The sequence below is a fragment of the Mus caroli genome, unplaced genomic scaffold (genome assembly GCF_978045245.1).
Source record: "Mus caroli unplaced genomic scaffold, Mus_caroli_1 scaffold_4, whole genome shotgun sequence".
Lineage (NCBI taxonomy): Eukaryota > Metazoa > Chordata > Mammalia > Rodentia > Muridae > Mus > Mus caroli.
In genome coordinates this window covers 67,785,058-67,809,326 of record NW_028227259.1, presented here as the reverse complement: position 1 = coordinate 67,809,326, position 24,269 = coordinate 67,785,058, and the positions used below count along the sequence as shown (strand labels likewise).

Sequence of the window (24,269 nt, the reverse complement as noted above, 5' to 3'; positions counted from 1 at the left end):
ATTTATAATTCCTACTAAAAGACACGATTTGGACGAGTGCCCAGGTAACAATGTTAAGCTGTATTTGGTCAAGGGGTAGAGATTAGCATCAAAGTTCTGCTCGAGATGGCCAAGACTGGTTTGGGTTGCTTAGATGTCCGTTAGAGGAGAGCTTCATCACTCTAGAGTTGACTGGACGTTTACTGATGAGACTCATAAGCTTTGAGTGTTCAGGTACTTGCCGTATTTACTCGTTTCCCTAACACATCTAAAAGACCACTGTCACTTCTGGATCCTGCATAGCTGCAAGAACCTTTGCGGATTCCTGCCATTCCAGGCATGTGTGTCCTTCCTGTTCCAGGCACCTCTCCAGGAAACTGACCTGGCATTACTCCTAAGATGCCTAGCAGAACACCTGTTCTGAGCTTTGCCTTTTAACCCTTTCTAGTCTGTTTGGCTTATTCTTTCACCAAATGTTCTACAGTTTTCTAGGCCCACCCTTGAATTTCTTTCTCTCTCTTCTTCTTCTTATTATTATTATTGTATTTTATTATTTATTTTATATTATTATTACTTATTTTTTATTATGTACTTTGGTGTTTTGACTGCATGTATATCTGTGTGAGGATGTTGGAATAGGAGTTAAAGACAGTTGTGAGCTGTCATGTGGGTGCTGGGGATTGAATCTGGGTCCTCTGGAAGGGCAGCTAGTGCTCTTAACCACTGAGCTATCTCTCCAGCCCTAGATTTATTATTTTTATATTATGTATATGTGTGCATCTCTGTAGGTATGTGCTTGTGAGTTCATGTGCCTATTGAGGCCAGAAGAGGACATTTGATGCCCTAGAGCTAGAGTACAGGTGACTGTGAGCCACCCTGCGGAAGTGCTGGGACTTGAACTCAGGTCTTCTGCAAGAGCAGCACACACCTTAACCACTGAGCCCTCTAGCACCTTCATCCTTGGATTTCTGTCTGATCAGGACAAGATTGTAGACTGCTGCTTCCTAGCTGCCCCGCACTGTGTGAGCTTTCCCTCCCACCGTAAGGTGGAGTGAGTCAGGGTTTGTTCCAGTGTCTCTGTCACTGTCTTAGATGGCAGCCTCTGTAATGTGGTGAGGACAGTGATTCTCCTAGGATACAGAATGACCCAGTGGGACTTTAGTTTGATGGCTGCTGTGAAGAAGGTCATGGGCCTTCCATGTCGGTCCTGGTCCTTTTCATTAGGTTTACCCAGCATCTGGCTTAGTTCTGCATTTTCCATTTCTGTGACTGTTGTCTATCTGACTCATGTAGACGTAACTAGCCTTGAATTGCTTTGATAGCTGATGGTGACCTTGAATTCATGATCCTCCCGTGGCCGCCTTCAGAGTGCTGGGGGTTGCCCTTGTGCATCTCCATGCTTAGTTTCATCCTCCTTTCTCTCCTTCCCTTCCTTCTTCCCCTTCCCCCATTCCGCCTCCCCACTCCCTCCTCCCTTCCTTTTGAGACAAGAGCTGTCTATGATGTCCTGACTGGTCTGGAATTCACTATGTTGCACTTGAACTTACATTCTAGCCGCTTACTTTAGCTGGGATTAAGTGTGTACCACACCTGCCCCACTTCCTCCTCTCTTTCCTTCCTTCCTTTCTTTTGAGACAAGGTCTCTGTTATGTAGCTCTGGCTGTCCTAGAACTCACTGTGTAGACCAGGCTGGCTCTAAAATGATTAAAGGTGTGAGGCACCTTTCCATTTCTTTTCTTTCTTTTTTTCTTTTTTTTGGTTTTTCGAGACAGGGTTTCTCAGTATAGCCCTGGCTGTCCTGGCACTCACTTTGTAGATTAGGCTGGCCTAGAACTCAGAAATCCGCCTGCCTCTGCCTCCCCAGTGCTGGGATTAAAGGCGTGCGCCACCAGGACAGGTTTCTCATTTAGCCTTATTACTAGCGGTTAGTCCTTTACCCGGGTGTTGCATTTGCAGAGAGCTCAGATCCTGCTTGCAGATGAGAAGGCTTAGAGCTGGCTTGCTGGGTCTGCTCCACAGTGGTGAGCTTGGCTGGGTGTCTGTGTTTGGGAGGAGGTGAGAAGCTGAAGGCCTGGCTCAGGAGCCCATGGCCCAAAGTGTTTTACAGACAGATGTAACAGCATTGTCAACAGTCAAGAGTCTCTTTGAGCCCAGGTGATCATTAAATATTGATACCCTGCTTATCTGGAGTGTCCAAGCCTTGTGGGTAGAGCCTGTAGAAGTGTTGCCAAACTTAAATTTTGATGACTGTCACCTAATGTCCCATGGTAAGGCCTGGTTTAGGTGGTGGTGTCCCTCAGTTCCCGTGCTAGGTGGTTCCAGTACTCTCCTGGCCTTTGATTGCCGCTGACTAGCCACCAGATTGTGTTTAAGTCTGTAGATCCTCACTTGTCTCCAGAGGAGCTTCACAGGGGCCTTTTTCTCATAAAGGGTGCTCACTTTGTGTCGGAGTCCTTGGCTCTCTGCCGTCCTATAAGCGTATAAGATCAAATGGGTCGAGGGAAAAATTGTTAATGGTAGGGTGTTTTGCCTTCAGTTTTGTCTTTAGAGCTATGGGAATAGTGACTAGGTAGTATCATCACATCATCACTAGGAGTCAGCGTAAGGGGAAGGTTGATGGGATTTGGAGATGGAAGAAGACCAGACTTAAGTTTCAGAGGTTTTAGGTGTGCCACCTGAATTGACGGAAGGTCTTGTCTTTTTTTCTGAGATTTTCTCTGAGTAGCCCTGGCTATCCTGAACTCACTTTGTAGACCAGGCTGGCCTCCGACTCACAGAGATCCATCTGAGTAGCCCTGGCTAACCTTACTTTGTATACCAGACTAGCTTCCAATTCATTCATGGAGATCCATCTGCCTCTGTTTCCCAAGTGCTGGGATTAAAGACTTATGCCACCAATGCCTGGCTTTCAGAAGGATATTGTGAGGCAAGTGACATCATGAGGAAACTAAGGGACAGAAAAATGAAGTAACTCACTCAAAGTGTCCTTTCAGTAAGTGTCGAATTTGTCAAGGGCTTGCTTTGTCTTACTCGTTCTACTTCCTCAGTTAAGATGGGTGTCTTAGTCAGGGTTTCTAGTCTTGAACAAACATCATGACCAAGAAGCAAGTTGGGGAGGAAAGGGTTTATTCAGCTTACACTTCCATACTGCTGTTCATCACCAAGGAAGATCAGGACTGGAACTCAAGCAGGTCAGGAATCAGGAGCTGATGCAGAGGCCATGGAGGGATGTTCCTTACTGGCTTGCTTCCCCTGGCTTGCTCAGCCTGCTCTCTTATAGAACCCAAGACTACCAGCTCAGAGTTGGCCCCACCCACAATGGGCCTTTCCCCTTAATTGAGAAAATGCCTTACAGCTGGATCTCATGGAGGCATTTCCTCAACTGAAGCTCCTTTCTCTGTGATAACTCTAGCTGTGTCAAGTTGACACACAAAACCAGCCAGTACAGTGGGGATATGTGGGCAGGAGAGATGGCTCAGTGGTTAAGAGAAGTGACTGCTCTTCTAGAGGTCCTGAGTTCAATTCTCAGCAACTACATTGTGGCTCACAACCATTTGGAATGGGATGGAATGCCCTCTTCTAGAGTGTGTCTGAAGACAGCTGCAGTGTACTCACATAAATAAAAAAATAAATAAATCTTAAAAAAATGGGATATGTTCTGATTCTATTATCCTATTTAACTGTTTACCTCACAGGTTCATCAAAAGACATAAGTCAGCCGGGCGTGGTGGCGCACGCCTTTAATCCCAGCACTCGGGAGGCAGAGGCAGGCGGATTTCTGAGTTCGAGGCCAGCCTGGTCTACAAAGTGAGCTCCAGGACAGCCAGAGCTATAACGAGAAACCCTGTCTCGAAAAACCAAAAAAAAAAAAAAAAAGACATAAGTCTCTGTCCAGTTGCTGCAATAAGGCCTGAGAGATGTACTTACAGTATCTGCTAAAATTAACTCTTGTGTCAGTTTTGCCTGAATTTTTTGTCTTGCTTGAATTTCCCAGTTTTTTTAAAACTAATATTCACCAAGGAAAAAAGGGAGGCTTACACTTAGCTGCTCTCCCCTCCCCATTCCCTCCCTCTTCTCCCCCTCTTCCTTTCTGCCTCGAATTCTCTATGTAGAGTAGGCTGGCCTTAAACTCATAGAGATCAGCCTGCCTCTGTCTCCAAAGTGCTGGGATTAAAGATGTGTGCTCTTACGCATAGCTCCTTTATACTTTCTTATGATTTATTTTTAAAAATTATTTGTGTGTCTGTGTGAGTGTGTGCCTGTGAGATCGAGTCTCCTGGGAGGCTAGAAGAAGAGGGTTTTGGATCTCTCGGAGTTGGACTTAGAGGCAGTTATGAGCCCTGGGATGTGGGATCCAAACTCAGATCCTCTGCAAGAGCAGCATGTATGTGCTCGTCCATCCCCTGTCACTTCCTTTAGAAATGTCATTATCGCCGGGCGTGGTGGCGCACGCCTTTAATCCCAGCACTCGGGAGGCAGAGGCAGGCGGATTTCTGAGTTCGAGGCCAGCCTGGTCTACAAAGTGAGTGCCAGGACAGCCAGGGCTACACAGAGAAACCCTGTCTCGAAAAACCAAAAAAAAAAAAAAAAAAAGAAATGTCATTATCGGACGAAGACATAGATGCATGTTTTGTTGGCATTTACATTTCATTTCATTTATTTATTTTCACCCTTTCCCTTCTCCCTCTTGCTCTGGCCTCGCTCGCTCCAGACCCTTGCTCCAGCCCATTGAGATTTGAACTCATAACCTCTGGAAGAGCAGTCAGTGCTCTTAACCACTGAGTCATCTCACCAGCCCTTACATTTCTTTTATAATTTCACTATTACTAGATTTCATTCAGTTTTCTGCTTAGTTGTCTATGATTTGTAGAAGCCCATTTATATATTTCTTGTACATATCTTTGTATGTGACTGGCTTTGAACTGGATTTCCTGCTTCCCCTTCCTGAATGCCACCACACCTGTCTTTATGTAGTGCTGTGCTGGAACCCAGGCCTTCATGCCTGGTAGGGAGGCGCTCTGCTCACTAAACCACACGTCCACTACAACTTTCTGTCATTTTTTTTTTTTTTTTACTTTTTTTATTGGGTATTTTCCTCATTTACATTTCCAATGCTATCCCAAAAGTCCCCCACCCCCCCCCAGTCCCCTACCCACCCACTCCCACTTCTTGGCCCTGGCATTCCCCTGTACTGAAGCATCTAAAGTTTGCAAGACCAATGAGCCTCTCTTTCCAATGATGGCTGACTAGGCCATCTTCTGATTCATATGCAGCTAGAAACATGAGCTCTGGGGGGTACTGGTTAGTTCATATTGTTGTTCCACACACACACACACACATATATATATATATTTTTTTTTTTTTTTTTTTGAGACAGGGTTTCTCTGTATAGTCCTGGCTGTCCTGAAACTCACTCTGTAGACCAGGCTGGCCTCGAACTCAGAAATCCGCCTGCCTCTGCCTCCCAAGTGCTGGGATTAAAGGCGTGGGCTAGTTGAAAACTTTTAAGTTGAACAGTTATCTACCTGCACTTTGACAGCTAGATACTAGAGGAGTGCCGGGATCAAAGGTGTGCGCCACCATCGCCCGGCTACTTTGTGTTTTTAAGGCAGGGACTTAACTCTGTGGTAGTTGGCTGGCATGGAACTTCTATTTCTTTTGCCTCAGCCTTCAGAGTGAGGTTACAGGTGAGCATCACCGTGCCCGGGGAATCTGTCTTCATGGATGCTTGAGCATCACCGTGCCCGGGGAATCTGTCTTTATGGATGCTTGAGCATCATATCAATCCACTTAGAAGGTCTTGTCATTGTCAAAATTGTAAAAAAAAATTTAAAAAATAACTTTTTTTTCTCGGGTTGCCTTGATTAATTATCGAGACAGGTACTTGCTACCAAGCCTGTTGACCTGAGTCTGACTCCTGAGACCCTTGTTATGGAAGGAGAGAAGTGACTCCTGAAAGTTGTCCTTGGACCTCCACGGATATGTCCCCACCTACATACATAGTCACGCATACAGAAGAAGTAAATGAAAAAAGACTTAGCTCCGTTTTAACTCACCATTCAGCAGAACTCCACTGGCAGCTGAGTGAGGGTCTTGGCCCTTTATTTGGCGTATCACTTGGCTTGTTCCGCATTTCATCAAGGCGTTGAACACCTGCAATACTAGACAGGAAGTGTTACTCACTCGGGAGAGTAAGGTGACCCCACGCTCTATGAGCCAGGCTGCTCACCTTGCATGTTTGTGCTTAAGGCCTCACAGTCTCCAGTGCAGTGGAGGCAGTCAGCCCTACACAGGGGTGTGAAAGGTTTGCAGAGTGTAGCGTTAGTGTATGTATATTGAGATAGATGAGGGTGCTGTGTCTGGGATTGAGGAGTAGGGTGGAGTGAGAGAAAAGGGCTGAGCAGAAAGTGCAGGGCTGACTTTCCTACACGCGCACGACTGTCCTGCCACTTGTTTCTTTCTCAATATTTTCTTTAGTCTGTGGTGTAAAAAACAAGTTGAAAACCAGGACCCTAATTATCGTAACTTTTTGTTTTATTTCTTTTTTTGTGCATATATGTGCATGTATGTATAGGTGTGGAAGTCAGGACAACGTGTGGGAGTTGTCTCTCCTTTCCATGTGTAGGCTTCCGGGATAGAACAGAGGTTCTTGGGCTGACAGCAGCTGTCTTTACCCTCCAAGCTATCTTGCTTGCTTCTTAAATATTAACTTGGGGTTTTGCTGGTTCTGTGGAGTCGCTGGCATCATCTCTGTCCTTTCCTTTTTCTTCCCTTTGTATTTCTAAGAAATCCCCACTGTTTGAGTGAAGAATCACCGTACCATTTTAAAGAGCGAAACTGGTTAGAAACTGTCATTTCCTACAGAAGCAATAAAGCAGTCAGCCTCAAGCCCAGTTCTTGGCAAATTATACATATGACTGGGACTTTCTTTATTGCCCTATTCTTCAACACATGACACAGATGTCTCTTTAGGAGTCTTATAGCCAAGGGCTATAGGCTTGTTTTATTCACTTTCTTTAAACATTTATTATTATTATTATTTGTGTGTGTGTGTGTGTGTGTGTGTGTGATGTTTGTGTGGGAGCACATATGCCACATGTTTGTGGAGGTCAGAGGACAACCTGCAGAGTCACTTCTTTGTCCCCACCTTTCCTTGGGCTCCAGAGACTGAGCTCCGCTTTCCCTTGCTGGACCGTCATATTGGCTTCCTCTTTATGCATTTATTTGTTTGTTTATTTTTGAGACAGAGGCTCTTGTATCCCAGACTAGTCTGGAACTTGCTGTGTAACTAAGGCTGGTCTTGAACTCCTGATGTTCCGGCTTCTACCCCTTGATTATAGGCACATGCCACCAACATGGCAGCAATCCTTTGTAAACTTAGATTTAGTTAAGAAATTAGAACCTTTTATATAGTGGGAGAGCTGGAAAGGAAGATTTGAGATCCTATATCCTTGCTTATAAATCGTTTATAAAATGGGATATTTCAGTGATGTGACTGGATAGTATCTCAAATGAAGTGAAGATTTTTGCTGAGCCAAAATAATAAGAGATACATGTTTAAACTTTATAAAGGGTGGGTATAATGAAATGCATTTCACTGATCAGAAAACAGATTGAGACACTAATGAATTGTCCAAGGTCACACAAGTAGGAAGGACCTAGGCTTCTTGATTCTAAGGTTTGTTCCTTTCTATAGTTGTTTCTTTATAACTAAATTAGAGAAAGTTAGGGGTTGGGTGTGTGGTGCACACCTATAACCCCAGCATTGGGGGTGAGGGCAGAAGCAGGTGATCTCTTACGAAGTGGAGGCCAGTCGGGCCTACATAGTGAGTTTCTGTACAGCCGGGGTACATAGTGAGATCTTGTCTGAAAACCAAATAAAAATAAATCAAAAAGGGAAGGGACAGACAATATGTATGTAAATAATAAGGAAACTGAGTGCTTTTAATGTTCAGTTATATTGTAAAGTTTTTGTATAATTAATTCAAATTCTGTAGTTTAACCCAGGGTCGAGTAATGGAAGAGCATATTACAATAGGCACTAGTCTTTCTTTTTAGAGTTTGAGAATTATGTAGAGAAAAATCTTTCAACATTCTTAGTTTTTCAGAATGATCTGGGTTGTATAAATCCTGTGTCTGTGGGTGGTGCTGAGTGGAGTCTTTTCATCTGCCTGGGATGATGGGATTGGTGTGTGTGTCTGCAGTCACTACTTGCTTCCTGTCTGTTAGAACCCTGCTGTCATTTTCAAACAACCATTTTAAAAATGATATATATATCATTGTGTGTGTGTGTGTATGTGTGTGTATACCTGTGTGAGTTTGTGTACACCATATGCATGCAGGCGCCTACAGAGGCCAGAGGGCATCTGACCCTCTGGTGTCAGATGGTGGTTGTAAGTCATTTAACCCAGGTCCCTTGCAAGAGCAGTAAGTGCTGTAACCACGCAGCCATCTATCTCTTCAGATCCTTTACTATCATTTATTATTATTAATTTATTTATTTTTGAGACAGGGTTTCTCTGTGTAGCCCTGGCTGTCCTGGAACTCACTCTGTAGACCAGGCTGGCCTCGAACTCAGAGATTCACCTGCTTCTGCTTCAAAGGTACTAGGATTAAAGGTCTGTGCCGCTGGGTGTGGTGGTGCACGCTTTTAATCCCAGCACTCGGGAGGCAGAGGCAGGTGGATTTCTGAGTTTGAGGCCAACCTGGTCTACAAAATGAGTTCCAGGACAGCCAGGGCTACACAGAGAAACCCTGTCCCGAACCCCCCACCCCCACCAAAAAAAGGGTAAAGGTGTGTGCCATCACCAGGCAAAGATTTTGACTTTTTTTTTTTATATTCTGAGGATTATTATTATCTTACATTAGAAAAATTATTTTTGATTCAGGTAATTTTATCAGATGGCTTTATTTATAAAAAGGGTGCTGCTGACTGTGGATGACCTTGCTTTGGAGAGATGACTTGGGTGAGACCAACTGAATAAGGTTGTCCTGTTAGTGACTGAAATTAGAATGTTACATATTTAATATTTACATGTTTCCTCTTCTGTGTTTAGGACATTCGGAAATTCTTTGGGGTTATATCAACTGGAAAAAAGCCTGTAAACGAGACAGTAAAGAATGAGAAGACAAAAGCTTCGGAGGGAACTGTCAAAGGAAAGAAGGGAGTCAAGGAAGCCAAGGTCGGTTTGTATGTGAGCTGTCCGGCGAGCTCTGCTCCTACCCTTGGAAGTGTGGACTGCTGTAATCGGAGACTCAGTTTGGGACACTGAGGAGGAGGGATGTAACGGGCTAATCTGTCTCGCAAACCCTGTTGTCCCCTCCCCAAGCTCATTTTTTAGTTGTTAAACTTAGCAGTTTGGTTTGCAGAGTTGGCTCAGCAACTAAGAGCACAGGGTGTTTTTCCGTATGGCCCAGGTTTGATTTCTAGTACACGGTGGCTCACAGCCATTTGTCACTCCATGTAACAGAGTCTGAAGCCTTCGTCTGGCCTCCACGGGCATCAGGAATACACATGGGGCACAGACTTGTATGCAGGCAAAATACCTACATGCATTAAAAGCAACAGTAACAACAACAAACAGAACCAAACTAAGAGAACCTTTCCTCTTTAAGGTCAAAATTCGCCATCTGTGGTGACAAAGCATATTCTGGAAAGATGAAGAGAGTAAGGCAGAATATAACAACAACAACAACAACAAAAACTAAACAAACAACAACAAACCCCAAAAAACCAAAACAAAGCAGATTTGCTCATAGGGACATAAGAACCTATCCTCAGGTAGATACTGTTAGACTCAGGATGAGGCCTCGAAGGAAAGAGGCAGTCTCTGTCTTTTGGACCCAGAGAAGGCCAGCTATGCTACTGTAGAATGTAGAAAATGACTACAATGGTGTCTCTGAATTAATACTGTTGCATTGTATTTAAATTGTAAGAGGTTTATGATTCCATAAGCTAATTTATCAGTATTGTGTGCTATATGTGCATATGTTTATCTTCCACAATTGGTTGTAATTTTTATTTTTAACAGTTACGTATTTTAAAGAAGTTATAAGAAAGAGCTGGGTGGTGGTGGCACTCGCCCTTAATCCCAGCACCTGGAGGCAGAGTTAGGTGGATCTCCAAGTTTAAGGCCAGCCTGGTCTACAGTTCTAGGACAGCAAGGGCTACATAGAGAAACCCTGTCTGAAAAAAACAAAACAAACAAACAACCACAAAAGAGTACAAAGAAGAATGTTCTTTTAAATTCTGTATATATGTCTGGTGCTCTTCATTTCTCACTGAAGAACTGAGTTTTCTTCTGATATTATTTTTGCAACTTGAAGACTTTTCTTTAAATTTTTTGTAGTATAGTTTGTTTCCGACAGAAGTTGTAAGTGTATATAAGAGTCAGTTTTGCATTCATCTTAAAGGGCATTTTTGCTGAGTATGAAATTTTGAGTTGCCAGTCTTCTGTTTTGTCTCTTTAGGGCTATTCCTGTGCTTTGCCCAGTTGAACTTGCCTTGTAGCTGAGATTGACCTTGACCTTGACCCCTGGTCCCCAGGTTTCAGCTTCCTGAGTGGAGGCTACGGGATTACAGGTGTGAGCTAGCACACCTGGTCACTCTTAGATTCCACACACATAGATTCTTCGAAGTGCCTCAGTGATCATCTTTTACTCTTCAGTTTCATTGACTCTTCTTCATTGCCAGCTTTCTTTTAAGAGTATCTTTATTTTAATTGTTTTATTTATTTTAGTTCTGGAATTTCCATTGTGTTTTTTATAGTTTTTCTGTTCTGTGTATATTTATAGTAGTGACTTTAAAGTTCCAGTATCTGGAACATATGAGGATTAGTCTCTAAGTACCTTTGCTCTTGAGTCTGTAGGTCGTATTTTTATTAGTTCTGGATACCCCAACAAAAATACTATGGCTCCAGTGGCTTAAACAGCAGACACTTACTTTCTTTGAGTTCCGGGCCCGTGTGTCTGTGATCAGGGTTCTCTGGCTGGTGTAGTTTTTAGTGAGAACTCTTGGTTTTCAGATGGCTGTCTTCCCTGTGTCCTCACTCTCGGGTGAGGTGCTCAGAAGGAGAGAACGAGGATCCAGCCTTCTGCTCTGTTCTTACAAGGGTGCTAATCCGGTCAGATCAGGACCTTACCCTATCTCTTTACTTACTTTTTTGGAGTGAGTCTCACTATGTAGCCCAGACTGGCCTGGAACTGGCTGTGGAGAGCAGGCTGGCCTTGAACTCACAGTTATGTACCTTCCTCTGCCGTGAGTGCTAGGATTAAGGATTCGAGCTCCAACATAGGACTCTGGAGCATGTAAACATCCATTCTATAACATTTATCCATGACCACTTAAAGAGCTCTTTCTATTTCAGTCACACCTTCTTCCTAGTGTATTCATTCTCCCATCAAGTATAAAGACTAGGATCATTTAAATTTCATCTAAGTCATTCATAAATAAGGTCTGAAGGTATGATTCATTTTTAGGTAGATTGTTGTTGGGAAACCGTAAACAATAGTGGTCAGACACAGAGTGCATATTTCCGTTCTTGAGAAGGAAGGACTAATGGCTCTAATGCAAGCCCAGGACCTAGCAAAGGAAGTGCCATTATATTTTCAGGTACAGTAGTAGTAACCTGGTTTTATAGTCTCTTGCAGACCTGCTGGGGTTCTGCTCCTATAAGCCTAGGCAGCAATCTTGGCCCTGTGATCCTTTAGTGCTTTTTGCCTTTGAGGCTTCAGGTGAAGGTTGTCTGGCCTTTTGAAACCAAGATGGTGCTCCTACCCTTTGAAAGTAAAGAGTCAGTCCTGATGCTGTCTTAGGAATAACCTTTTGACCCATCTATGGATTGTAAGAAGTCAGGCAGATTTCTTTGTTTTTATCTTCTGAAATTGAAATTGGCAGTGTTTCTGCTTGTGTTGATGTCTCCAGTGATAGCTCAGCTATACCCTTGATGCTTCCTTCAAGAATACGCTGACTCATTTTTACAATGTGGACAGTCTTAAGAAATTTCCAAATCATTAAGTTATGGTTGCTTTTTGGTTAGTAGTACTTTAATTCACCTTTCTTTAGTTTACCAACTTTAGCATAAATAGTCAGAACCCAGCCTGTACCTTCAGTATTCTGATTCAGAATCTCTCTAGTTCAGCACTGAATTTTCTTGTTTTTCATAGAACACTAGAACACATCTACATTGTTTTCCTAAATATATTTTACATGTATGAGTGTTTTATCTGCGTGTATATGTATGTAGTACCACTTGTATGCCTGGTGCCTGCAGAGGTTAGACGAGGACTTTGGATCCTGTACTGGCTAGTTTTGTGTCAACTTGACACAGGCTGGAGTTATCACAGAGAAAGGAGCTTCAGTTGAGGAAATGCCTCCACAAGACCCAGCTGTAAGGCATTTTCTCAATTAGTGATCAAGGGGGGAGGCCCCCTTGTGGGTGGTGCCATCTCTGGACTGGTAGTCTTGGTTCTATAAGAGAGCAGGCTGAGCAAGCCAGTAAAGAACATCCCTCCATGGCCTCTGCATCAGCTCCTGCTTCCTGCCCTGCTTGAGTTCCAGTCCTGACTTCCTTGGTGATGAACAGCAGTATGGAAGTGTAAGCTGAATAAACCCTTTTCTCCCCAACTTGCTTCTTGGTCATGATGTTTGTGCAGGAATAGAAACCCTGAGACAGATCCCTTGGAACTGTTATAAACTGGAGTTATAGATGATTATGAGCCACCATGTGGGTGCTGGGAGTTGAACCAGGTCCTATGTAAGAGCAATAGTGTTCTAAATTGCTGAACCATCTCTAGTCCATATCTAAATTCATTTTGTCTCCCTTTCTCTATCTCATTTTTAGAGAGCTAGACAGGGTCTAGTTCTGGCTGGCTGGCTGTAGGCCATTCAGGCATCCAGCTCACAGAGATTGCCTGCTTGTGTTTTGTAGGTGCCGGAATCAAAAGTATGTGCCTTCAGGTCCAGACACAACCAAGTTCTTTGGTTGTTGTTGTTTTTCATTTGTTTGTTTTTACTTTTGTTTTTTAAGACTGGGTTTCTCTGTGTAGCCCTTACTGTTCTGGAACTCACTCTATTTCAGGCTGCTTGCCTCTGCTTCCTGAGTGTTGGGATTAAAGGTCTGCGCCAGCATTGCCTGGCTCCATCCTATGTCTCTACTGTGGATCAGAATAGCTGAGCACATGGATCTGTCTAATCTAGGAGACTGGAGGCCACAGAGGTGATGGTCCCATTCCAGTCCAAAGACATGGAAGAAGCTGATGCCCTCACTAGAAGTCAGGCAGGAAGAATTCTCTCTCATTCCAGGAAAGCTGGCTTTTCTTTTTAGGGCTTCAGCTGATTTGATAAGGCTCAATTATTTTGGGAAGGGACATCTTTTTCACTTGACACAAACTTAGGAGTGATGCTTGACCAGATCTCTGGATCCTTTATGATTCATTGTCTTGACGTAACCACACAAGTCATTTTTCTTGCTTGGTTATATTGTATTGGATTCTCTTATATTCCTACAAGGAATGTAGGTTCTTTTGGCTTAGCATATAGTTAACTTGATCAAACTCAGGCTTGAAATTCTTGCTACCTGTTAGATGGGCAGCAGGTAAAAATCTTGGTTTAGTTCTTTTAGTTTAGCTTTTTAAAGCTTTTACCTTCTAAGTCCTTGTAGCTATATTATAAAAAACAGTACAGGAGAAAGCAGGAGATGTGGGCAGAACCTATAGGAGGGATCTGAGACTTTGTGTCCTTTGTGTCTAGATGTCTGTCTCGGCTCTTTACAGTTACTGTATTTGTCTTTAGTTCACTTTCTGGATCTACTACTTTGTTGCACCTGCAAATTGTAATGGTCCATTTGCCTTGTTTTTTTTTTTTTTTTTTGTTGAAGCTAATTAATTGTTCTTGTGTTTTTGAAATTATATCTTAATGGACAGAAATATGTAGATATTTTCATCTAAGTGATCATTTTTTCTCTGTCTACTTTCTTGATACATTTTTGGAAATATGAGTATGTTAGAAATGTGATATTTATAAATATATTTAACCTTTTTGGCCTGCTTTCAAATTTTCAGCATGCGTGTGCTATTGATGGGCTGTCAGCTTAGATCTTTTTTTTTTTTTCTATTTTTTTTTTATGTTGCACTTTTAGGAAACACCTGTCCTGTGTATTATCCACTATCACAAAATACCTTGAGATAATCTACTTATAAAGAGAAAGGTTATTTTGCCTCCGAGTTTTGGAGGTTTCTACTCTGTGACCTGTTGCCTCACTGCTGTGGGCCTCTTGAGGTAGCAGCACATCATGGTGGGAGCATGTGGTAGAGTAGAGTGGTCCTCGTGACCAAGAGACAGAAGAGAAAGAAGGAATTGGGCCTCTTTCTCCCTTTTTCCACTGGGCTCTACCTCCAAAGGTTCAACCACCTCTACTGAGAGGTAGCTGCACCCTGGATGCATTCAGGGACATGCAGGCTCTAATAAACCTCTTGACCCTGCAATGGCTGACATCCTTTACCTCTTCGTTCTATGTGGGTTCGTTTTGAGTGTGTAGCCGATAATAATGCTCTGTAAGTCTTCTTTCCTGATACAGTTCAGCAAGAGCATTCCTGACGTTTTGGGTTAGATGAGTGTTGTGTTGTGTGATGTTAGTAGTACCCTTATGTACTCTAGATGTTATTAAAACCTCTGCCTCCCACTTTAAAGCAATGCCTCTAGATATCAACAGATGTCTCCATGGGGCAGAATTGCTTCAGGTGGGAGCTACTGAGCCCAAGTCTAATGAGAACGCCAGGCTTAAGTTGTATAGGCTTCCTCTGTTCTAATTCTATCCTGCTGTCTACAGGTCAATAACTCCTGTAAAGAGGACGCCGCCAAACCAAAGCAGCCCAGCAAGAAGAAGAGGATCATCTATGACTCAGGTAACTTTGCTGAGGACGTAAAGGCTTCAGAATTGTTCACTTCCCTTGTAACTGTGTTTTCCAAGCTGATGTCTGAGACACACAAATCTCATTACTGTGGGGGAGCTCTGCTGGGTAGTCCTTGGAACAGTTGTCAGCGCAAAGCTGCAACGCCTAAATATTTTAATGTACTGAAGATTTGCTTATGAGGATAAGAGTATGTAGCAGGTCTCAGATTTACTGTGAACTCATCTGTCTGTCTATATCTATCTATCTATCTACCTATCTATCTAATCTATGTATGTATGTATGTATGCATGCATGTATGTATGTATTATGGAAGGGATCAGATTCAGGGCTTTACATATGCTAAGATCTGCCTCTGATCTGTATTCTCGGCGCCTATTGTAAACTATATTCCCATCAAAATTTTTTTTTTTCAAGCTGAGGTTTTTAGAAGTTGAATTTGAAAAAAAAAGTACCTTACAATGCTGCTATTAAAGTAAATGTTGGTTACATTTAATTAATGACTTGGTGTGTTTGTGGCTATGTGTACCATGCAATGCAAGGTCAGAGGACAGCTTCAGGAGACTGTTCTCTCGTGACTGTGCTTCTGGTGGATTGCATTTAGATTATCAGCCTTGGTGGTATCTTTATTTGCTGAACCATCTTGCTGGCCCCAAAGCAAATAATTAAAATTGATTTTTCTATTTTGAAGGATTTCCTTTAAATATAGCTTTGAGAAGGGGAACAGTACTCTTTATGCCCATGTCTCTCTCTCTCTCTCTCTGTACTCTTTATGCCCATGTCTCTCTCTCTCTCTCTCTCTCTCATTCATTCATTCATTCATTCATTCATTTTGCAATGCCAGAGGTTGAACTGAGGCTCTCTGCCTGGTAGGCAGGCACTCTACCACTGAACCATCCTCCCCAGCCCTGTTTGTATTATTGAAACAGGTTGTTGCCTAGGCTCTTAAGCAGCTGGACTGCAGGCCGTCACACCTGACTTAATTTTCATTTTTTCTGCCCTCTTCCCCCTTATTTAAGTCAAGGTCCCAAGTAGCCCTGGTTTGCCTTCACCAGCTACCCTATGTAGCTGGTGAAGGCACGATTCCTGATCTTACTTACATCTCACAAATTATGGAATCACAGGCCTAAGGAAGCATTTTGTTTGTGTATTGTTAATATTTTATCCTTGATTTTGATGTTTGTTTGTTTATTATTTATTTGAGATGGGTGCTACCTTTGTTGCCTAGGCTGCCTAGTGGTTGTAAAATAATGTAGCCTAAGGAAACATTTGTGTGTTGTTAATATATATATATTTAATATTTATTTATTATATGTAAGTACACTTTAGCTGTCTTCAGACACTCCATAAGAGGGAGCCAGATCTCATTACAGATGGTTGTGAGCCACCATGTGGTTGCTGGGACTTAAACTCAGGACCTTAGGAAGAGCAGTTGGCGCTCTTAACTGCTGAGCCATCTCACCAGCCCAATATATTTGTTTTTATTTTTGGTGTTTGGGTTTTTTTTTTTTTTTTGTTTTGTTTTTGGTTTTCCGAGACAGGGTTTCTCTGTATAGCTCTCAATTTGTAGACCAGGCTGGCCTCGAACTCTGAAATCCGCCTGCCTCTGCCTCCCGAGTGTATTTTTGGTTCTTTATTTTGATTTTATGTATATATTTGAGATGGGCCTTACTTTTGTTGCCCAGGCTGGTCCTGATGTTACAAGCTCCAGTGCTCTCCTGCCTCCCGTGCAGTAGCTGGAACTGCAAGTGTGTCGCGGTATGTAGGCTGCTGTGGCTTTCACAGGCATAGGACAGCTCAGGACTGAGTTTTCAGAGTACTTGACTGTCTACTTAGTGCACTGTACTGTGCAATATCCTTTACCGTAAGGATGGTGAACGTGTGCATCTGTGCTCTCTGAGGTTCCTCGTGGAAACAAACACTAACGTAAAGCAGCAGGAGCCGGGCATGGTGGCACATGCCTGTAATCCCTGCACTCGGGAGGCAGATGCAGGCGGATCGCAGACAGCCAAGGCTGTGGTGAAACCTGTCTCAGAACCAGAACCCAAACCAAGCAGAACTTTTAGTTGTAGAGAGAGGAAGAGGAAGGAAGGACAGTGAGTTTGTGAGTGGTGAGTGGTGACTGTGGACCAGGCCCTGCTAGGTGCTTACCCTTTGCTCTGGCCAAGTAGGCGGAGTAACTAGAGTGCTCTCTTCCAAAGACCCACAGTTAATTCCTACAACCTGGGAGTGGTTCAGATGACCCTAAAAGAAGACTCAGTGTTTCTAAGGAGTAGGAGGCAGAAGAGATTTGGAGAGAGATTGAGAGTGTAGGAAGGCATGCTCCTTTAATCCCAGTACTTGTAGGCAGAGACAGGCCTGTGAGGTTGAGGCCATCCTGGTCTTCTTAGAGAGACTTTGTCTTAACCACCCCACTCTCATTAAAAAAAAAAAGTGTAACGCAGTGTAAGGCGGTCAGAAGTCAGTGAGGTGGTAGCACTCTGTCTGCTTGAGGGTATTTATTTGTGTGAGTATGTGTGTGGTCCAGGCGATGAACACAGTTGCACATGCTATGCAAACATCCTACCCCTGAACTACATCCATAGCTCTCTTAAAGGTCACTAAGGTTGCTTCTACTGGCCTTGAACTCACTTGTATCCCAAACAAGCCTGAACTATCAGTCTCCCTGGCCATTGCCACCATGCTTGGTTTCTTGGCTTTGAAGATGGGAGAAGAGGCTAAGATGTATTGGTGGCAGCCACTAGGCAGGTGGAAATGACAAAGAAATGAATTCTTCCCTAGGGAACCCTGCTGATGCCCCACGAGACCTGTGACAGCCATTGTTCAGAACTGTTAAAGATAATGTATTTATGTTAGACTTTTTTTTCTTTTGTATGTGTGTGGATGTGTACCACATTGTGTGTGTGTGTAGGACAGGTGGTCATTTGAGGGAGTTGACGTTCTCCTACTACGTGGTTCCCGGGGACTGCACTTAGGTTATCAGGCTTAGCAACAGGGGCCTCTGCCAACTGAACCGTGTCTCCGCCCACATGTGTAGTTGTGAAGCCAGTTGGTTTGTGGCTATTGTTATAACAACAATATGATATGAATCTAATCATGAGTTTATTACTGGAGACACGCTTCAGACATGAGTTTATTATTCAAGACACGCTTCTTGGGGGATTGCTTTGAGTGACTACTTTAAAAATACACTGATATTTCTTTTTCATGGTTTAATTTTTCTCTTGTAGATTCAGAGTCAGAGGAGACAGTACAGGTAAAAAATGCTAAAAAGAAATCAGAAAAATTGTCACTGTCTTATAAACCTGGTAAAGTCTCTCGGAAGGATCCTGTTACCTACGTTTCTGAGACAGGTAAGGTATGGACAGGACTTCGTCTTTTTTGAATGGTTTCTATCAGAGGAAGGATATCATCAGCTCTGAGATGTCTTGTGTGGTAAAGGTCTAGTTACTGGGGAGGGTCAAATCCAGTACTTCATGCATGCTGGGAAACACTATCACTTAGCTATATTCCTATCCTTGGGGGATATTTTGTCTGTTTATTCTTTTCAGAGCTGAGGACTGACCCTAGAGCCTTTGCACTTGCTGGGCAAGTGCTCCACCACTGAGTTATAGGCTACTGTGAGCTTTTCCATGGATGCTGGGTATCAAATCCCTGTCCTGGAAGAGTAGCAGCTGCTGCTGCTGGTGTTCCTCCTCCTCCTCTTCCCCCCCTCCTCTTCCCCCCCCTCCCCCCCCTCCCCCCCTCCTCTCCCCGCCCCCCTTCTTCGTGACAGGGTTTTTGTTGTCCTGGAACTTGCTCTGTAGACTAGACTAGCCTTGAACTGCCTCTGTCCCCCACATGGTGGGATCAAAGATGTGCGTGTAACCACCGCCCAGCAGTAGCTAAGTCCTCTTAACTGTTGAGTCATCTCTCCAGCCCTTGAGCCAACTTTTGGAAACATTTAATAGACTGATGTATTTCTTACATTGGAGTAGATTAGTGTTTTTAATGCTTTTGTAGTGTTGCTAAATATCCGCTTAGGTACATTGTACAATGTTTAAGGGGTTCTTTTAACATGGCTACCTTTGTGGCAGTTTGGTTCCATGGGAGGGTTAAGGGAAACAGTTTAGTAACTGGGCTGTGTGACTGAAGGCCCTGTGATGAAGCTTTCCAGCACCCTGGAAATGTCAGTTGCAGATAGAGTGGCCTTTAACTGTGGACCGGGCTGTCTTTATCTTCGGATTTAGGCACACCAAGGCTCACTTAAGGCTCTGATTACAGATTCTCTAGTCACTAGGATAGTTTTTAGTGTAGTCTTCTGAAGAGACGCCAGTATCTCATGTGAGACTTTTATGACCACCGACAGTCTCCTCTCTCTCCTCCATTAACACTCCTCTCCCTCCTCCACTAGACACTCCCCATCCATTATAGCCTCCTCTCCCCTTCTTCTGTTTTTTTTTTTTTTTAAATATAACCCTGCTGGCCTTGAACTCACAGCAGTCCTCCGACCTCAGCCTCCAAGTGCTGGGATTACAGGTGTGTGCTCCCGCACCTGACTCTTTGCTTGTTCCATTCCGCCCATGGCACGTGTATGTAAAAGGAGCATTGTCCTTGTCTTAGCTGAAAATTTGGGGGGACAGTGTACCCATTGTGGTGGTTACATTTCTGTTGCTGTGATACAGTACTGACAATTTAAGGGAGAAAGGGTTTATTTTAGTTCCTAGTTTGGGGTGACACCATGAGGAAGTTGTGGCAACAGGAACTTGCAGATATTGGTCACGCTGCAGTCACAGTCAGGAACCAGAGAGGAATGACTGTGCCTACCTCACTTTCTCCTTACTGTCCACTCTAAGATCATAGCCCCAGATTAGTCTTGCCCATAGTGGGTCTTCCACTCCACTCAGTCTGTGGAAGACACTTGTCAGTGGCACACTCAAAGGCCTGTCTTGACACTGTGGGTTTCTAGGTCTCATCAGGGTGATAGATTAGTTATCATACTGTACTATGATGTTTAGTATTATATTTTCCCATGTGATTCTAAATTTTATTTCTTATTTCATTTTATGTGCTTTGCCTTCTTGTGTGTTTTTGCACCATGAGCCTGGTGCCAGAAGAGGGTGTCAGATCCCTTGGGACTCCTGGAGTTTCAGACGGTTGTGAGCTTCCATGTGGAGGCTGGGATTGAACCCGTTCTCTGTAAGAGCAGTATGTGCTCTTAATTGCTGAGCTATCTCTCTCCAGCCCCATAAAATTGAAATGTAGAAAGTAGTGATGTTGTATGTTGAAGACAGACTATCATGTAGCCTAGTCTGTGGGTTTCCTATGTCGCCGTGGGTGATCTTGATTCTGACCCCCTGCTTTTCGCTTTCCCGTGTGGAGATTTCAGACGTGTGGCACCGTGTCCTGTTCACTTGGTTTTGGGTTGAAACCATTGCTGCTGGGCATGGTGCCATAAGCCTTGAATTCAAGCACGTGGGAAGTAAGAGGCAGGTGGATCTCTGAGACTACGTAGTGAGGGTGATGGTTTGTATATTCTTGGCCCAGGATGTGGCACCATTAGAAGGTATGCCCTTGTTGGAGTAGGTATGCCATTGTCGGTATGGGCTTTAAGACTGTTGTCCTAGCTGCCTGGGAGCCAGCCTTCTTATAGCAGCCTTTAGATAAAGATACAGAACTCTCAGCTCCTCCTGCACCATGCTTGCCTGCACACTGCCATGCTCCTCTCTTGATGATAATGGACTGAACCTCTGAACCTGTAAGCCAGCCCCAATTAAATGTTGTCTAAGAGGTGCCTTGGTCGTGGTGTCTGCTCACAGCAGTGAAACCCTCACTAAGACAGTGAGTTCCAGCCCAGTTAGGGCTATAGTGAGACCCTGTCTGAAAAACAACACTAAAAACAGAACAAACCCCCCAAATTTGATTTGTGTAGACGATTTTGTTTTAGATGCTAGGAGTGAAACCTAGGGCTTTGAGCATGCTAGACTAGCACTCGTCTCTGCGTTACAGAACCCAGTCTTTTCTTTAAAAAAAAAGATTTATTTATTTATTTTATGTATATGAGTACATTGTAGCTGTACAGATGGTTGTGAGCCTTCATGTGGTTGTTGGGAATTGAATTTAGGACCTCTGCTTGTTCCAGTCGGCCCCATTTCCTCAGTCCCTGTTTGCTCTGGCCTGAAGATTTATTTATTATAAATAAGTACACTATAGCTGTCTTCAGACACACCAGAAGAGGGCATCAGATCTCATTACTGGTGGCTGTGAGCTGGGATTTGAACTCAGGACCTTCGGAAGAACAGTCAGTGCTCTTACCTGCTAAGCCATCTTGCCAGCCCCAGTACTCAGTCTCTATCTTTTAAAATGTGGCTATTTTAAGATTGTATTTATGGCCTACATTTTATTTCTGTTTTGTAGTACTTTAAAAAATAATTGAAAAGATTGATTTTATTTTTAATTATGAATGTTTGTGGTCTGTTCGGGAGGGAGTATGTTCATGTGAATGCAGGTACCCACAGATGCCAGAAGAAGGCATTGTATTCCTTGGAGCTGGATTACAGGCAGTTGTGAGCTGCTTTTTTGTGCTTGCTGGGAACCAACCTATGTGCTCTTGAATTTGGAGTCATCTTTGCGTCTCTTCAGCTCCGTGTAATGCTCTCTAAAGGTGAGAAGGGCTGAAGGAACTGTGCGTGCCAAGCATTTCTGTCTATATTAGTGAGCATCCAGGCTTACGGTTCAACTTTAGGACATAGTTCAACATCACTTTGACTAAATCTGTCCTACATAGTATTTGTCAACATTTTTAAAGATGTTAATTACATTAAATTCCCAATGTACAGAAAAAGGAAAAAAATGCGTAGCGCTAACCATTGACTAATAGAACTTTCTCAGTGAACGACACCCTAGATGCTTGTGTGCTGCACGGGCTTACTTTTAGCTTTTAATGGGACGATGGTCCTCGAGTTAGAGTGCTGAAGGCTACCGTACTCAGTTTCACCAGCAGCTGCTGTTTGATTCAAGAAATTAGGGTTTTTCTTTGTCTACTTTTTAAATGCTAACTTTGCAGTTACTCTGGAGGCAGTGCTGTGGGAGTTGTTCTTCACTGTGCTGAGTGCTAACTGAGGGAAAGTGGAGGTCTTACACTTCCTACGGTGCTCTGTTAGGTCCATAACCAAAACTTGGAAAATATTGTTCTTTGCTTAATTTTAGAGTTAGGCCGTTTTATGTATGAGGTAACAAGTATAATATTCTGTTTGAGAGCTTCTTCTAGATGCTGCCAATGAAGTATGGAATGGCTGTAGCAGGGAATGTCTCTTAAATAAGAGAACTGTCCATTGTATTTATTTGATTCTAGTTATTGAGAATCAATACTAATTTGCGTATTAGGATTTTACATAAAAGAATCTTTAAGTTTAGAGATTTTGAGCTTGGCTGAAGTATTTAGGTTAAAACATTTCTATATCACCCCAGGGACTGTTCTGTTTCCTCCCTATGTACAGGAATTACCTTGGAGGGGATATGGCTCTCCTAGCATCAGAAATCTTTGTATATTTAAGCATGCATGTATTTATTTGGGTATATATTTATGCAGCCTGCTTTTCCATTATTTAGTGTCGTATCTTGCTTGTGCCTCTTCTCCCCACACACGGCATGTGTGCGCAGTGTTGGGTGTGATTTCCAAGCATACACAAAGAGAGAAACCTTTTCACGGACTTGTTTCCACTCGAGGACTTATTGCTCATTTATTAATGAGACTCCTGGCTTCTCGATCAGTTTTGTTTTTGTGCTTATTTGCAGAGACTGTGTCACTCAGTACACCCAGGAATGGAGGAGGAATGCTCACTGCTTTTCTTTTCATTTAAGTTCAAGTAATTTTTAGGCCTAACAACTGACCCTTCCTCTGCCCTTCCAAACCAAGATGGCAGTGCGGGATTTGACTCGAGAAGCGTTGGGAGGCACTTCAGGCATACACTAAGGCTATGCACACCAGCTACCCTACTTAGATTTCACTTGTTGCTAAGTCACTTATTTTTAATCTTTCTAATGAAATCTTCCTGTTAATTGGATTTTGGTGTGTTCCAGAGCAAAGGCAAGAGAGTCGTAGCATCCGCACAGTGAGATCCATCTGCAGAGGCCAAACTCTGAGCAGCAGGAGCTTCAGAATTAGATTTGTTTTTCCTGCTTGCCTTGTAAATAGATTTGATTGCAGACCTTCACATTATTCCCTTCTCTCTCATCGTTATCCTTCTAAACAGATGCGTGTGGCTAATTCAGCGTGGCAGAGCCATCTCCTCTCCCAGGCAATTCTTCTACTTCGGGTGGAAAATGCTGGTTTACTTGGTCGTTGTTAGCACACTTGAGATTATGTTGTCCATAAATAAAAATAAATGGTGTTTTTACAAGGAGACAAGTATCCTGGAGGGAAATTTTAAGTGTGGAGTTGTCTATGATTTTCAAGTAGTTGTCAGAAATCTGACTTAGATCTATTTATCAGGGTTTCATTACAGCTTTTGGGGAGGAGAAAGCAGCTTGCCTTTGGCTTCTAACAGACAGAAACAAATCAGCTCCCCTAGAGAACGTCTGCAGAGGCATGTTTTACCTCTGAGCGTTCAGGACTGCAGAAGGTGTGTTTTACCTGAGGACGGTCCGAGCAAAACCTGTTAACTGATAGTGTCTTTGCAGGAAGCAAATTACACTGTTAGATGCTTTTTGGCCTAGAACTCACTGGAATTTCTCCTGTTAGGTATCTAGGTGCTGGAGTCACGGGTCTGTATCGCCATACCTGGCCACTTAGCCTCTGTTGCCTTCTTTTTACATAATGATGTAATGTAGCCTCTGAAATTCTAAAGGCTAATGGGGGCTTTAAGGTACCTAGTTGGTATAGAGATAGAGTTGTTTGTTCTTTCTTTCTTTCTTTCTTTCTTTCTTTCTTTCTTTCTTTCTTTCTTTCTTTCTTTCTTCTTTTTTTTTTTGGTTTTTCGAGACAGGGTTTCTCTGTGTAGCCCTGACTGTCCTGGAACTCACTTTGTAGACCAGGCTGGCCTCGAACTCAGAAATCCGCCTGCCTCTGCCTCCCAAGTGAGTTGTCTTGAGGTTTGGTTTTGTCAAGGCAGGATGGCAGGATGGATGTCTTCATGCTGTGACTCACAGAGTATTATGGTAGTTAGATTTCTATCACTATGACAAAGTACTTGGCTCTCATTTTCAGACATTTTAGTTACGTGGCTGCTTTGTTTATGGTGCCCTGACCTACCCACTGAAGGCATAGTTTGTCTGTGTAGTCCTGGCTGTTTTGGAACTTGCTGTAGACCAGGCTGGGCTGGAATTCAAAGATCTACCTGCCTCTGCTTCCTGAGTGCTGGGATTAAAGGTGTGTGCCACACTCGACCCCTCCCCACATC

At 43.3% G+C, this 24,269-nt stretch overlaps 1 protein-coding gene across 1 annotated transcript in view; it reads left to right on the top strand.

Moving 5' to 3' along the window:
* Positions 1-24,269, top strand: part of Rfc1 (replication factor C subunit 1) — a 90,994-nt gene that overhangs the window by 21,756 nt on the left and 44,969 nt on the right. The window contains exons 3-5 of the mRNA XM_021162808.3: positions 9,036-9,161; positions 14,808-14,883; positions 18,120-18,242. Of these exons, the coding sequence (XP_021018467.2) occupies positions 9,036-9,161; positions 14,808-14,883; positions 18,120-18,242 (325 nt within the window). The remainder of the gene's footprint in view (positions 1-9,035; positions 9,162-14,807; positions 14,884-18,119; positions 18,243-24,269) is intronic.